The sequence below is a fragment of the Neoarius graeffei genome, chromosome 9 (genome assembly GCF_027579695.1).
Source record: "Neoarius graeffei isolate fNeoGra1 chromosome 9, fNeoGra1.pri, whole genome shotgun sequence".
Taxonomy (NCBI): Eukaryota; Metazoa; Chordata; class Actinopteri; order Siluriformes; family Ariidae; genus Neoarius; species Neoarius graeffei.
The window spans coordinates 19,567,244-19,583,856 of record NC_083577.1 but is presented as its reverse complement, the minus strand read 5'-3'; the positions used below and the strand labels follow the sequence as shown (position 1 = coordinate 19,583,856).

The 16,613-nt window shown below is 42.4% G+C and overlaps 1 protein-coding gene across 1 annotated transcript in view; it reads right to left on the bottom strand.

The window, feature by feature from the left end:
• Nucleotides 1-7,779: 7,779 nt before the first annotated feature.
• cldn10c (claudin 10c) overlaps nt 7,780-16,613 on the bottom strand; it is a 47,519-nt gene continuing 38,685 nt past the window's right edge. The window contains exons 4-5 of the mRNA XM_060928616.1: nt 9,349-9,456; nt 7,780-8,493 (exon numbers count right to left, since the gene is read on the bottom strand). Coding sequence (XP_060784599.1) covers nt 8,319-8,493; nt 9,349-9,456 — 283 coding nt within the window. The 3' untranslated portion in view covers nt 7,780-8,318. The remainder of the gene's footprint in view (nt 8,494-9,348; nt 9,457-16,613) is intronic.

The window sequence follows — 16,613 nt, the reverse complement described above, 5'->3', positions numbered from 1 at the left end:
CTCGGCCCATGGCAGGAACTGTGCCCAGTCACTCTGATTCTTGGCACAGTACATCCAAAGGAAGCATCCAATCTCCTGGTTGGCCTTTTCCACTAAACTGGACTGTGGGTTTAGCCAGAGTTTAAGCTTACAGAGACTCCCAACATGTCCATAAACCTGGCCCAGACACATGACATGAACTAGGGGCCCAATCACAGACTATGTCTTAGGGATGCCGAAGTAGCAAAACCCATGGGTGAAAATAAGTTCTGCTGCTTCCAGTACTGTGGGGAGGCCGGGTAGAGGGATAGGTCTTGATGCTTTTGAGAAGTGGTTGACGATCACCATAATCACAGTGTTGTTCTGGGACTTGGGGAGACCTGCAATGAAGTCAGTGGCAATGTGCGACCAGGAATATTGTGGTGTGGGTAATGGCATGAGGTTGCCGACTGGAACCGCCTGGAGTACTTTAGTCTGTGCACATGTGGAGCATAAGGAGATGAATTGATTGATGTCGGTAAGCATGCTCAGTCACCACTACTTTGTTTTCATCAGCTGATGAGTACATTGGCTGCTCAGGTGCCCAGTTGCAGGAGTAGTGTGTTCACAATTGATCAGCCGACCTCGGAGGCATGGAGGAATATAACTAAGATTGGTGGGACAACTGTCAGGAGTGTTGTAAGGCAGGGTCTTGGGTCCAGTTGCTCCCAGTTGCCTATGTTGTAGTTACAGTCCATGGGGTGAGTTTCTTGGAAAAGAACACCACGGGATGTAACTTGGGCTTCTTGCCAAAGTGTTGGGATAGCACTGCTCTAACTCCAGACTCAAAGGCATCCACCTCAACAATGAATGGTTTCATGGAGTCAGGGCATTTAAGAATAGGAGAAGACAGGAAGGCAGTCTTAAGTAGAGTGAAGGATTTTTCTGCCTCAGGATTCCACTGGAGGCACTTGGGCACCTTCTTTAGCAGGGCAGTGAGTGGTGTGGTGACAGAGCTGAAGCTCCTGATGAATTGCTGGTAGAAGTTGGTGAACCCCAAGAAGCATTGGAGTTCCTTGACAGTAGTTGGAGTCGGGCATGTCATGACTTCAGCCACTTTTTCCTGATACATGATTACTCCCTCCACATGGAACCCAATCCAGGAATGCAATTTGAGCCACATGAAATCTGAGCTTTAACAGGTGCTTGTCCAAGAGTTTCACTAGGATGTCCTTAACATGGGCTTTGTGCCTTTCATGGTCAAGTGAGTAAATGAGGATATATTGGATGTAAGCAATGACAAACTTGCTGAGCATGTCCCTCAGTACATCATTAATTAGACACTGGAAGACTCTTGGCATACAAGATAGTCCATATGGCATGATACAATACTCATAGTGACCAGTGGTGGTGTTGAATACCATCTTCCATTCATCGCCCTCACAGATGCGCACCAAGTTGTAGGTGCAATGAAGGTCAAGTTTCGTAAATACTCTGGCAGAGCGAAGTTGGTCCAGTGCAGATGGAATTAAAGACAAGAGGTACAGATATTTCACTGTAATTTCTCTGTATTGTATCTCCAAGATGGCACCACAGATGGCTGCCTCGGTGTGTTGGTGTGCATTGTTTTGTCTTATTTCATTTGAGAACTCAGTTCACTGCTGCAGTACTCAGAGCTCTTTCACAAGAGAAGAGCTCATGAACATCGAGGAAACAACTCTAGTGGATTTATTACCAATTTTTCTGGTGTCATCTGTGGAATTATTAGACATTCTATTCAAAGGTGCTCTCACCTTTGCTCACTCAGTGAGACACTGGAGGAGAGGGAAATGTGTTGGTGTGCTTGCACGTCTCCACCGACACAGACTTCACACTCTGCTACCTGTGATATTTCTTTTCAATGTGATATTTCTTTTCAACATGTGCTTACTGTGCAATAAATTGGATGAACACCAGCTGCTGATGGGGAGAAACAGAGAGTTTTCTTCATCTACCGTTTCATGCTTCACAAAGATGGGTGCTGTGATGAATGCTGTTTTGAGCTTGTCAAAGGCTTTGTCAGCTTCAGAGCTCCATTACAAGGGCTTGGGTCCTTTCTTTAGCAGAGTTGTGAGGTGGGTAGTAATGGACCTGAAACCATGTCCTGTAGAAGCTGGCAAAACCCAAGAAGCATTGAAGCTCCTTGACAGTGGTAGGAGTGGGCCATGTAGTAACTGCTGTGACTTTGCCTTGATCCATGGTGATCCCTTGGGCACTGACTATGTAGCCCAGGAAGGAGACTTGGGTTATGTGGAACTCATATTTCTCAGCCTTGACAAAGAGGTGATTGTTAAGTAGCTTGGACAAGACTGTCTTGATGTGCTCTACATGGCTTTCAATGTCCAGAGTGAAGATGAGAATTTCATCTATATAGGCAATGACAAACCTCCTGAGCATGTCCATTAGCATGCCATTAAGCAAGCACCGAAAGACACTGTGTGCGCAAGATAGCCCATATGGCATGACACAATATTTGCGGTGTCCCAACATGGTGTTAAACTCCATTTTCCACTCATCACCCTAACGCATGCATACAGGATTGTAGGCACTACGCAGGTCCAGTGTCAGAGTGCAGGCACTTACTGATGCAGGGGCAGGGGAGAGGAGGTGCATCACAAACTGGCAGCCAAATCCAAATCGTGATCCGGAAGTCAAAGTCAGTATCAGGCAAGGGTTGATTGATGTGTGAATGGAATATCAAAGAGTAAACTAAGGTCAAGGTCAGAAACAAACAGAAATGAGGTCAGAGTCACAGGAATACTATCACTAGAAATAACGGCTAGGTACGATCAGGTGGTAAACACTGAGTGATACTTCGCAAAGTCTGCCTGTCTGAGTAGTGCTTAAATAGATGGGCTTATTAGTGGGAAACTAGGGACAGGTGTGTCATCAGTACTCAGGGGAGGAGAGGCACTGTGGCACTTGGGAATTGTAGTCTATCATGGCCATGTTTGGAGGCCACTCTGAACTGAGATTTTCCATGCTATTATTGACATCCAGCTTGGTGAATACCTGTGCTGATCAGAGCTGTTTCAAGGCTGAAGGTACTAGAGGCAGTGGCTATTGGTATTTCACTGTGATGAGATTCAAGCCCCTGTAGTTGATGCATGGTCTGAGACCTTCCCCTTTCTTTTCCACTAAGAAAAAAAAAACAATGCAAAGGCAGGTGATGTAGATGGGTGAATGTACCCCTGTTTCAGGGCTTCTGGCACAAACTCTTCCATAGTCTATTGTTCAGAGATAGCCAAGGGGTGGATCCTGCACAGAAGAGTGGTGCCATGGAGGAGGGCAATGGCACAGTTATAAGGCCAATGAGGAGGTAATCCACTCACTCTGCCTTTGCTGAAGACCTCTCTGTAGGTCTTGTAGCATGCAGGGAAGATGGTTTCAATGGTTACCTCGGGGTTCTCCACAGTAGTGGAAGTGACGATGTGCCTTGGGAGTTAGAGGCAGTGATGCAAACAGTGTGGGGCCCACTGCAGGATCTCCCTACCCTGCCAGGAGATTCATTGGTCATGTTGTTGTGGCCAGGGGAACACCAGAATGATGTCCTGATTTTGAGTTTTCATGAGTAGAAATGAGGTGATTTCATTGTGCAGGGCCCTGACCTGTAGAGTGAGAGGCTGTTCACCGAGTGTGACGAGTCCCTCCCCAATGGGCCCACCCTCAATGGCATGACTGCTCAATGGTTGCAGGAGCTTTTGCAGGGGCACCTGCAGTCTCTGGTTGGTCTCAGTGTCCATGAAGCTCCCTGCTGCGCCCAAGTCCATGAGTGCAGAGAGCACATGAACCAAGTATGAAAATCTTATAACTCACATCAATCTTGAATGCCATGCCAGAGGAACACTTAGAGTGACTCACCAAGGGGGGAGTGTTGGAGGAAAGGACCCCCTCAGCTCCTGCTGGTGTCCTTGGGCCTTTAGGTCTTACGGGGCACTGTGCCAGCAGATGGGTGTGGCCTTGCCACAATAAAAGCACTTTCCCTCCTTACGTCTGCAGTCCCGTTCTGAACTGGTCAACCTGGTGCGACAAATGTCCATAGGAGTGGGTGCTTCAAAGCTTGGTGTCTTTGCTATGGCATGTTGTAGTGTAGGATGGCTGCATAGAAGGTTGTCTAGGTGGATCGACAAGTCAATGAGAGTGTCCAGTGTGGTCTGCTTGTCTGAACATGCCAGCTCAGTCAAGACACGAGGATCCAGTCCCTTCCAGAAAGCGATCTTGAGAGCTGGCTCATTCCAACTGCTCCCCGTGGCTATGGTGCAGAACTCCAGGGCAAATTCGGTCATATGTTCTGAATATTAATCAGGCTGTTCCCCTGATTAATGGTGAGCATTGTGTCACCAACCTCCACTCTCTTGTGGCTGGGGTTAAAGACCCTGTGGAACAGCCCAAAAAAGTGTTCATATGAGGACATGGGTTTTCTGTCTTTCTCCCAGACCATGGTTGCCCATTTGAGTGACTTTCCCATGAGCATGTTGATGAATTGGGTGACACACTGTTGGTTGGTGGTCCCTATCTGGACTGCAAAATACAGTGACCGTATTTAACCCTTTGGGGTCGAGAGCTTCACTGGAGAAGCTCGGCAGGTTTAGAATGAGTAGGTCATGTATTGAGATAAATATCTTTGCTAGTTTTTTATCATGCAAGCATGATAAACATATTGACAGAAATGTTATACTTTACACTTTCCTATGTGTCCACTGCCAAATAATATATTTTTTAAATTACCTAAATTAGATGAAATATAAAACTTGTCACCTTCCTCAGTCACACTGGAGTCGGAATGCTGAGAGCCCACTTATGCATTCATAAAAGACTATTCACATGCTTACAGCATGAGAATCACTTTCACTCTTTCGGTTTCGATTGGTTTCTCTTTCATGGTGGGAATGCCCACCAAAAACAGGATAAAATCTGTCAGACATAATTTAGGTTATTTGGAGGTAAAACTTGTTGAGAGATGGCATATGAATTTTATGCACTTTGGATGATTCAGTACAGCGATTCAAATCATGATTCATTTCACAATTCAGGACAGCGATTCAATTTCAGGAGAGCAAATCAATTCATGATTCAGGACAGCGATTCGGTTCAATCTTGAGAACTGCGACACTGACGATGAGCAATGCTTTTTTTTTTTACTTTGACTTGATCCAGCCAAAGATCAACTCGAGTAAGTGTAAATATTTCTTCTATTTCTGATAAGCAGATGTGTGAGCTTTAGTGCACACACAGGAAAAATGATGGAGCAATTTTTTCTAGAGTTAAAAGTATTTTCCTCAAAATAGTTAATTTTTCTCTATTTTGAGTTTAGAGAGTAAAATTTGGAGTTGGAGTGGGAGCAAAATTACAGAGTAATTGTGTAACAGAGTACGAGAGTTGGTTGTGGCTCTGAACAGTAAAATAGTACAAGAGTTAATTTCAAGACACACTGAAAAGAGTCAAATAGCAAAATAAAGTCAAATACCAGGTAAATGAAGCTGTTGTACAAAGAAGTTTTAGAACTGTGTTGGAATGTGTGAAAAAACATTACCCATTGTGACTTGATCTGATGGAATTAAGAGTTAATCTGATGGGATTAAGAATTGGTGGTGGGAGGGGTTTTCATTCTTCTCATTGAATGAATGGAAATTTTTTTAAACTTCTCATTGAATACCCCTCCCTCTGCCAACCCTTTATACCAAAACAATAGGACTTTTTTATGGCCAGATCAATGGAGCAGATTTAAGTTTTTGTGCTTGATACATTCCTAAGACTGAACAGAATCACCTCAAGTGACCAAAACGGTTCGACAGAATGGATAAGGTCATGTTTTTTTCACACATTCCAACACACAAAAACTGCTTTTTACAACACCTTCATTTATCTGTTTTTTTTTAAAGTACAAATATGACATACATACTACATGGATATTATTGTAGCTGAACTTGTGCTGAATACAAAAAGAGTCATATAACTTTGAAAACACTGCTTAGATTTGTTGAAATTGACAACAAAATCAGAGCATGCCAAAATCATTTGAGTGCCAGAAAATACCCTCAGACCCCAGAGGGTTAATACAGGGACAGAATGATGAGTTACTACTGAACAAGAGACCAAACCAAGAAGTGGCCAATTCAAATGCTGATGCACTTCACTCATCTTGCTTTAGCCAACAGCTGGCTATTGTATTACCAAGACAACACTGAATGTGGTACCCCAAGAAAGTTTGTAATTCAGTTCCTTGATTTTCACATGACAGTGGCTCAGGCATACTTGAACAAGCTTGACATGGATGTCAAACATATATAGGAACTGAATGCACACATTTTGCAATAAGGCAAAAAAAAAAACATCAGGTCAGTCCAGTACCCCATGTCTCAGTCTGCACAACTTGTGCTAAACATCTACCAGAAATGGTCAACCTGAAAAACCAATGCATTGCAGAGAATTAGGCAGCTCTTGGAAATCTCACCTGCAGTGCATGACATGTAATGTGTTCTTATTTTTGCATACTGAACACACCTATTTTGCAGCATTTGACACAAGCTAACAGGTACTGTATGACTGTTCCTACAAACAAAAAGGACATTCTTAGTTTGGAGTACGAAGAAAGGAAATTTTATACAGTTACAAACTATTGAACAAATCATAAGCCTTTTTGTTGTGATGTGCTTTTGTTTTGTTGGTGTGTTGCATTGTTTGCAATTTTGTTTTCACATAGTCATGTTCAGGCATTAAAAGTTTTAGACTTTGTTGAATTTATTGTGTTATGCAGTAAAATAATATAAAATACCAACATGAGGACACTTTTTTTTTTCAAAAACTACTTGTTCAAAGACAAAGTTCTTATACTTATCAGGTCCTACTAACCCCAAATAGGTAGAAGAAATAAAAAAAATGCATAGAAAATGAAAGCTCAGTCTTCGAAGGTTAAGGAATGTTTTGACTTGTAACTAAAGAAAATATATTAAGGTATAATTAGATATTATAGTTTGTACTGAATCAGAAATCTAGTTCAAGAAAAGTTTATAAAATAGTCTTTAAGAAAATTAGAGTGTTTAATTATTTTTACCTCCACCAACTTTGTTGTAGGAGGGCCAAAGAAGGATTGATTAGATTTTGATGCAAATCCGGATATGTATGTGGATCCAGGACCCTCCCCCCAATGTAACTCAAAAAGTAGTGAACAGATTTTGATGATATTTTTAGACAAGGTAAGTCATGGGCCAAGGGACAAGAGATTAGATTTTGATACAAATCTGGATAGGGGTGGCACAGTGGTGTAGTGGTTAGTGCTGTCGCCTCACAGGAAGAAGATCTGGGTTTGAGCCCCGTGGCTGGTGAGGGCCTTTCTATGCGGAGTTTGCATGTTCTCCCCATGCCCGCATGGGTTTCCCCCACAGTCCAAAAACATGCAGGTTAGGTTAACTGGTGACTCTAAATTGACCATAGGTGTGAATGGTTGTCTGTCTCTATGTGTCAGCCCTGTGATGACCTGGCGACTTGTCCAGGGTGTACCCCGCCTTTCACCCGTAGTCAGCTGGGATAGGCTCTAGCTTGACTGCGACCATGTAGAATAGGATAAAGCGGCTAGAGATAATGAGATGAGGAATCTGGATATGTATGTAAACTTAGTGTTAAGTTGGATGGAGGTGTGGTGAAGTTAGGATCCACAAGCAGAACACAGACAGTAATCCAATAAATGATATGATTTAATTCAGGGAAGAAAGGGCATGGCAAAAGGTAAACAAATGGGACAAAAAAACAAATGGCAAAAATAGCCCGGACAAAATGAGACAAACAACTTGACAAAAACATGACAGGCAAAGACAAAACCACTGGTGCAATAAAGCAAAAAACCATGAACAAGAATTTTCTTAGTGCAAGAAACCATGAATCAGAAATAACCCTTAGTGCAAAAAACACCATGAACCAGAAGAATGCTAGTGCAAAAACCATGAACAAGAAAAAAAGTCACTAAAGAGAATAACCATGAACAGCAGAGGCACGGCTAAAGAAGCAAACGAGACGTTCTGGCAAAGTCAGAGTCTGAGAACGGCTTATTTATACACAGCAGTGAAAACCAGGATGTGAATATGGGTGAGAAGGGATTCCTGTCCTGGATCCGGATCGGCGCTGGCGTGAGAGATCCGTGATCTCGGGAGTGGATGTCTGGGGTGGAGCATGACACTTAGTAAATATCTGGATATTCTAATATGTGGCTTAAGCGCCGAGCTTGTACTCTGATGCTCAGGAAAAACTCCTAATTGGAGGTACATACTGTATTGTATGACAGTTTTGTCCCCATTTCCAACCACAATGTTAATAACAAGAATAAGCTAAACATATTCATTCCTCTTATAGCCTTTAGCCCTGTTAGCGTGCTCAGACCTCTTGATTTCAAGCTGAGGATGAAGTGAAGATGGATGTTTCATTGCTTGTTTGCTCAGCTCTGTTACTTCAGAAGAGGGTATGCCATATACTGAATATGTGAAACTCTCTTTAGAGGTTGGGCTGAAATAAAAATATTTGTATGAATTTCATACTTACATAATAACATTTATCTGTATATGATGTAAAGGTCCAAAATATAATACTATATTAAATTTATGAACAAGGTATCTTATAATGGACTTAGTACTGACCCAAAATGTAATAAAACCATAAATGTATACAATGACTATTTTAGTCAGTTCCTTAGATTTGATATTAACTTAATGTAGATAACTAAACTGTAACAAGTATTTAAGAAAAGAGGACAGGAAGAAAGAAAATTGTCTAATCTAATAATGCCATTATATTAATAACAAACTACTGAATCTAAGTCACTTTTTGGGAAATAGCCTAATAATAAACCTCTATATACAGTACAAGCCCCAATACAGAGCTGGCTATGATTTATTACAATTAACATGTTATCACATGTATATAATTGTACATTAGTATTATGCAACAGACAAGTGTACAGGTGAACAGATGCTCTTGGTGTGATGTGATTTTATAGACCTAAAGCTGATAAATTTCTAATGGATGTTTATATTCAGCGAGTTGCCAGCTTTAAGGAGGTTCAATGGTTAACATTCAGAAATTTAAACTGCTTTGATTGTATCCTGTCTTAGTCATAAGTCACATTGGAGAAAAGCATCTTCCAAATGAGATGTAAATAAATGTAAATTATGGTAAATGTTTACAATATTTGATTTTGCAAGGGAATTTTATTGTACAAAGAACAACTTTGCTGTTTGGATTATTTTGAGAGCTTTGAGAGCCACAAAAAGGTAATCATTCAGTTGTGATATTATATGTAGGCCCATAAATTTGGCATTCTACGGTCACAAACAATTTGGTATAAATTGAAAGGAGTTATACCTTGAATGACAACATTCCTTTCCTCCAAAGATGCTGTAAATCAGTCCCCCAATTATAAGAAGAACAGATCCACTCCACCCAATATAAAGTGCTGCTCCAATTTCAAACCTATAAAGATGGAAAATAAATTACACCTGAGAAAATCATGTACCTTCAACACTACAGTGCCTTGCAAAAGTATTCACCGCCTTGGCATTTTTTTGGGTTTTGTTGCCTCACAACCTGGAGTTAAAATGGATTGTTTGAGGGTTTGCATCATTTCATTTACAGAATATGCCTACAACTTTGAAGATGTGAATTTTTTTCTTATTGTGAAGCAAACAAATAGGACAAAATAACAAAACTTCAACGTGCAGAACTATTCACCCCCCTAATGTCAGTACTTTGTAGAGCCACCTTTTGCGGCAATTATAGCTGCAAGTCGCTTTGGATAAGTCTCTATGAGCTTGCCACATCTAGCCACTGGGATTTTTGTCCATTCCTCAAGGCAAAACTGCTCCAGCTCCTTCAAGTTGGATGGGTTCTGCTGGTGAACAGCAAGTCTGAGCACAGATTCTCAATTGGATTGAGGTCTGGGCTTTGACTAGGCCATTCCAACACATTTAAATGTTTCCCTTTAAACCACTCCAGTGTAGTTTTAGCAGTATGTTTAGGGTCATTGTCCTGCCAGAACATGAACCTTCATCCTAGTCTCAAACCTCTGGCTGACTCAAACAGGTTTTCCTCCAGAATTGCCCTGTATTTAGTGCCATCCATCTTTCCTTCAGTCCTGACCAGCTTTCCTGTCCCTGCCGATGAAATATATCCCCACAGCACGATGCTGCCACTACCATGCTTCACTGTAGGAATGGTGTTCTCAGGGTACTGGGTTTGCACCACACATGGCATTTCCCATGATGGCCAAAAAGTTCAATTTTAGTCTCATTTGACCAGAGAATCTTCTTCCATGTGTTTGGGGAGTCTGCCACATGCTGTTGGGCAAACTCCAAACATGTTTTCTTAAGCAATTACTTTTTTCCGGCCACTCTTCCATAAAGCCCAGCTCTGTGGAGTGTATGGCTTATTGTGGTCCTATGGACAGATACTCCAGTCTCTGCTGTGGAACTCTGCAGCTCCTTCAGGGTTACCTTTGGTCTCTGTGCTGCCTCTCTGATTAATGCCCTCCTTGCCTGGTCCGCGAGTTGTGGTGGGTGGACCTCTCTTGGTAGGTTTGTTGTGGTTCCATGTTCTTTTCATTTGATGATGATGGATTTGATGGTGTTCCAGGGGATCATCAAAGATTTGGATTTTTTTTTTATAACCCAACTCTGACTTGTACTTCTCAACAACTTTGTCTCTGACTTGTTTGGAGATTTCTTTAGTCTTCGTGGTGTTGTTTGGTTAGTAGTGCCTCTTGCTTAGTGATGTTGCAGCCACTGGGGCCTTTCAGAAAAGATGTATATATTCTGACAGATCATGTGACACTTAGATTGCACACAGGTGGACATTATTTCACTAATTATGTGACTTCTGAAGGTAATTGGTTGCACCAGAACTTTTTAGGGCCTTCATAGCAAAGGGGGTGAATACATATGCACACATCAATTTTCAGTTTGTTATTTTTTATATATTTTTTCATTTCACTTCACCAACTTAGACTATTTTGTGCAGATCCATTATATAAAATTCAGATGAAAAATTAAATTACAGGTTGTAATGTAACAAAATAGGTAAAGAGCCGGGGGGGATACTTTTGCAAGGCACTGTAATTAAAGTAGCTTTGAGAACAAGCAGTTAAGCACATAAACAGACAAAATTCAGACATAAAAATAAAAACATTAGGTTATGGATATTACCTGGGTGTGAATTGCAGGGGGATTCAGTACTGGGGATGGTTGAGGGATTTCCCTGCCACTGCTTTTGATAACTACCCCTCTGGTCAACCCAGTGGGGATACATTGTAAACCTTTACTTGTTTTGTGTAGAAACTCTGCACTTTAACATCAGAATAGGGTGCTACAAGTTATCACTCAAAATGAAAATGGCATAGAGTATAAGCCAATAGACATGTGAATCTGGAATGAATGATAGTTGTGCAAGTATTTTGAATTATTTGATATTAACAGACACCCTGTAAGCCCCACCACATTCTAACATTTGTAATATTTTACCTCCTCTTCCTGCTTGAAATACTTATTCAGTATCCTCCACTTACTGTCACAGTAAATGGAGAATGTTGGAGTTCATGAATATTACATAAAATGTATCAATGTATGTTTGAATTGGCTAATGTATATAGTTATATTTACACATTTATATATTTATTAATGCCACTCAAAAATGTTGTCCAATAACAGTAAAAAAATGTCACTTTTAAAGAGGCTAAATAGGATAAATAAAGATTAATATCAGCCTCCAATGAAGTGTAAACCCTAACACTCACTGATTTTCACTTTCTGTTACCATCCTGGACAAGGTCAGGTGGATCCCAGAAACACTGGGCATAAAGCGGAGATACTCCCTGGATATCCATTGCCAAACACAATGCACGTGCACACATTCACACACGCTAGTTGCATTTTATCTTAGGTCCTGTGTGCCTCCCCCATCTTCTCTTCTGTCTTACTCAGTCTGTCTGCCCCTCCTTGAACTACACATAACATCACTCCTACTGCCTTATGAGATGCCAGTGATCTCGATTCTATCTGCCCACCCAGACCTGCCTTTGGAGCCTCTTTCACATGGGAATCATTCTCTGCTGCCGAGGATGGTCCACATGGATAACCTAAAAATTGCCTTATTGTTGCTGTGGATACAATAAAGATATACTAAAGAGGTAATTTTTAACATGCAGATCCGGCATTAGAATAAATCTACTTGGGCCGTTAGGGTAATGGGGGGGGGGGGCATAAATTGTCATTCGATAACTCAATGTATGATGTTAATACTTGAGTTTTTCATCCACAACCAACACACCAACCCGTTTACAATTTCAAAACATGCTGCAAAGTCTCTCTCTTTCACACACATCAGAACATCATTTGACAGACTATATATTCATGTCTTACTGAATAAATGCAGACAGACCCAAAAATAATTCAACATTTTGCCTAATAACCATGAAAGCCAAGGGTGGCATCATAAAGTGAATTAAAAGCATGGCTCACCTTTAGAAGTGTTGCAAGTGGCAAGTGAAACATGTTAAACATGTCCGCACTGTCACGTCACTGTATGACTTGCTAATGCTATAATAACTATACCTTATGTTGGTGCTTATTTTGACATAAAATCAAGCATATACTTCCCCAAAAGTGAAATGTTTAATATGATTAAACTTTGCATTTTTAAATTAATTTGATGCCAAAGGCTTGGCCTGTGAGTGGGTGGGGGAGGTGCACAATAAGTTAAATGGGGGGCATGGCCCGCAAATTGCCCCCCCATGACACAGACCCTGTTTACATGCTAATAGCTAACTTGCTAATGGCTAACATACTAACAGAAAATGTGATAAAGTAGTAGCAGCATTATTACCTCAAAAATGTCAAATGTATCTAGCATTTCCTGTTATGAGATTGCAAATCAATCAAACATACAATTATTAAACCTATTTCTAAACCTCTCATTTCAAGCTTGAAATAGTCTTATTCTATTGGTAGATAAAATTGTTAACCATTTTTTTCTAGAAAAAGAAAACTTAAAATTGAAATGCTAAAAATCACCTGCCCATATAATAAGAAACTCTAAAGCTTGAAATGAGGAAATGTCACAGTGCAGGCACTTACGGATGTAATCACAGAAGTGCGACGAGGAGTAGACAGTGTCAGAGCCAAAACATGAGACAAGAATCAGAGTCATAGAAGTAGTGAGGGTTGGGCGATCAGCAAACAGCGCTAAAGGGAATAGACAAAGATCATAAACGGAAAACAGGGAAGCAAGAGTCAGAAGAACAAGAGTCTTTCAGAAAATAACAATGATACATTGCATTGAAGTGGAGTGGAAGAGGTTTATATAGGCAGGGGGACTAATTGGAATAATGAGTGACCACTGATCTCAATAGTTGGGAGACAGGGCACTGTGAGTTGTGGGAAGTGTAGTCCATGGTGTCCATGTTTGTAGTTTGGACAGATTCAATGGGTTTACTGACAGAGCACCCCCCCGTGGAGCTCCCACTGGGAGCTATAGTCTTTCTAGGATGCCCCCTACCTCTGGGTGCAGGTTTGCCTGGGTGTAGTGTGGAATTTTTGCTTGAGGAGTGGATCTAGGATGTCTTCAGCTGGAACCCAGCTCTGTTCTTTGGGCCCATAACCCTCCCAGTCTACCAGGTATTCAATCTGCCCTCTTCTACATCTAGAGTTGAGGATCTTGTTTACCTGGTAGATGAGCTCACCTTCCATGATGAGAGCTGGGTGTTCTTGGTTAGGCGAGTTCTCGGAGAGGGGCCCCGGGATGGCAGGTTTGAGGTATGACACATGAAATGTTGGTGACCGTCTACTGTGAGGAGGAAGTTCTAGCCTATACAAGACTTCGTTGATGTGGTCCACTACCTTAAAAGGCCCAATATAACATGGCTGGAGCTTTCTGCAAGAGTTGGGTTCCCTGAGATTTCTGGTTGCTATCCACACTGTCACCTGGGTTGTATGTTGGGGTTTCTGCATGATGCATGTCTGCATACTTCTTGTACTTGGCATTGATAGTCTCATTCCATTGGTGGACCTCCTCCCATACAGCCTGGCTGTGAGTGAACCACTAGGACAGCTGGAACCTGGCTGGGTGTGTCATCACAGGGGAATAAAGGCGGCTGGTAGCCGAATATGCACTGGAACAGTGCTAGTTGGGTTGCAGAGTGCTTGAGGGAGTTTTGTGCATACTTGGTCCATGGTAGAAAGCATGCCCAATCCCCTTGGTTACACATGCAAAAGATTCTCAAGAAGCAGCCGATTTCTTGGTTGGCTCTCTTGACTTGTCTGTTAGACTGAGGGTGGTAACCAGAAGTGAGACTGACAGATACCCCTAGTTTTTCCATGAAGGCCTTCCAGAAGCGTAAGATGAACTGAGAGCCTCTGTCACTTACAATGTCTTCAGGGAGACCATAGTATCGAAAGATATGTTGAAATAATAGTTCTGCTGTTTGGCCTGCAGTGGGAATGCCAGGTAAGGGTATCAGCTTGAGGGCTTTGGAGAAGCAATCAATGGTTACCATAATTGTGTGATTTTTATGAGGGAGGAAGGTCCATGATGAAGGTCTATGGCTATGTGGGACCATGGTCTTTGAGGTACCAGGAGGGGACAGAACTTACGGGCAGGTGGAGTTCTGGGTACTTTGGCTTGTGCACAGCTCAAACATGATGCAATGAACTGGTTGATCTCAGTGAGAATGTTTTCCCATCAATATTTGTTCCAAAGCATCTGATGGGTGTGATGGCTGCCCAAGTGTCCCATGGTGGGTGATGCATGTGCTCATGTGATGAGTCTGCTTCTGAGTTGCTTGGGTACATATAGTAGACCAGGTGAAAGATTCTTGGGGAGTTGTTGAGGTTGAGTCTCTGATTTTTCTCTCTAAGTCCCAAGTGATGGACTGGGGGAAGCATTGAGAAGGGAGAATGGGATGGGCAGTGGAGTCCTGATGAGGGGAGCAAAGATTCATGAGAGCATCAGCTTTAGTATTCTTGGATCCAGGGCAGAAAGAGATGGGGAAATTGAATCTAGTGAAGAGTGCCCATCTGGCTTGATGGGGGCTTAACTGCTTAGCCTTATGGTCTGTTAAGATTATGAACAGGTAATTGGCACCTTCCAACCAGTGGCACCATTCTTTGGGGGCCAGCTTAATTGCAAGTAGCTCCTGATTTCCTGTGTCCTAATTTCTCTCTGCTAGTGAGTTTCCTCAAAAAGAAGGCCACTGGATGAAGTTTCTGTTTCTCCCTGAAGTATTGGGAGAGAACCACCCCTGTGTCAAAGGCATCAACTTCCAGTGTGAATGGCTTGGAAGGGTCAGGATGCTGTAGGATGGGGCCCCCCGAGGTGAACGCTTTCTTGAGATGACCAAAATCCTCCTCTGCTGCTGGATTCCATTGAAGGTGCTTGGGTCCCTTTTTGAGGAGTGCCATTTAAGGGGGTGGCAATAGAACGGAACCCTCTGATAAACTGGTGATAGTTTGCAAAACCTAGAAAGTGTTGAAGTTCTTTGGCAGACATGGAAATGGGCCAAGACATAACTGCAGAGACCTTTGACGAGTCCATACAAACCCCCTTGGCACTGATGACATATCCAAGGAAGGAAATGTGTTTGATGGAACTTGCATTTTTCTGTTTTCACATAGAGATGATTCTGGAGCAAGCATTGTAGAACTGTTCTCACATGTACTTGATGGCTCTCTTCATCTGGGGAATATATTAGGATGTCATTGATATATGCAATAGCATACCGACCCAGCATATCCCATACCACGTCGTTGATGAAACACTGGAACATGCTGGGCACCGAAGAAAGGCCGTATGGCATTGCCCAGTACTCGAAGTGACCGGCAGTGGTGCTGAATGCAGTTTTCCATTCATCTCCCTCCTTGATAAGATTGTACACACTGTGTAGATCTAGTTTTGAGAAGATCCTTGCTGGTCAAAGTTGTTCCAGGGCTGCGGGAACCAGAGGAAGTGGATAAGGGTACTTCACTGACACCTGGTTCAATCCCCTGTAGTCAATATATGGGCAAAGACCCTGGCCTCGTTTTTCCACAAAAAAGAAGCCCACTGAAGCTGGAGACCTAGAAGGGCAGATGTAACCCTGCTTGAGAGCCTCCTGAATGTACTCCTCCATAGCTGCTTGTTCTTTCTGAGACAGAGGGCATGTGTCCCCAAGGTGGTGACATGCCTGGCAGGAGGTCAATAGCGCAGTCATAGGCCTGTAGTCTACTGCCTCACAGACCATTTCCTTTGCTGAAAACCTTCTTGAGGTCCAGATAACATTCGGGAAAGTTGGCAAGGGTATCAGGCTGGGGGCTCTCCACAGAGGTGGATGCGAGAGTGACTTGAGCTCAAGTAAAGCAGCCCTGAAAGCATGCAGACCACTGTAGAATATCCTTGTTCTGCCCTGAGATGAGAGAGTTGTGAAGCTGGAGCCAAGGATAAGATCATGATTTACGGTGGTAGTGACAGAGTGAAATGAGTTCTGAGTGAATTGCACCCACTTAGATGCAGAGAGGAGCTGTGTGTAGAATGACAAAACCATCTCCTAATGGTCCTCCATCAGTGGTCTGAATGCTGAGCACACTGTGCAGTGGTGTTGTTGGCAT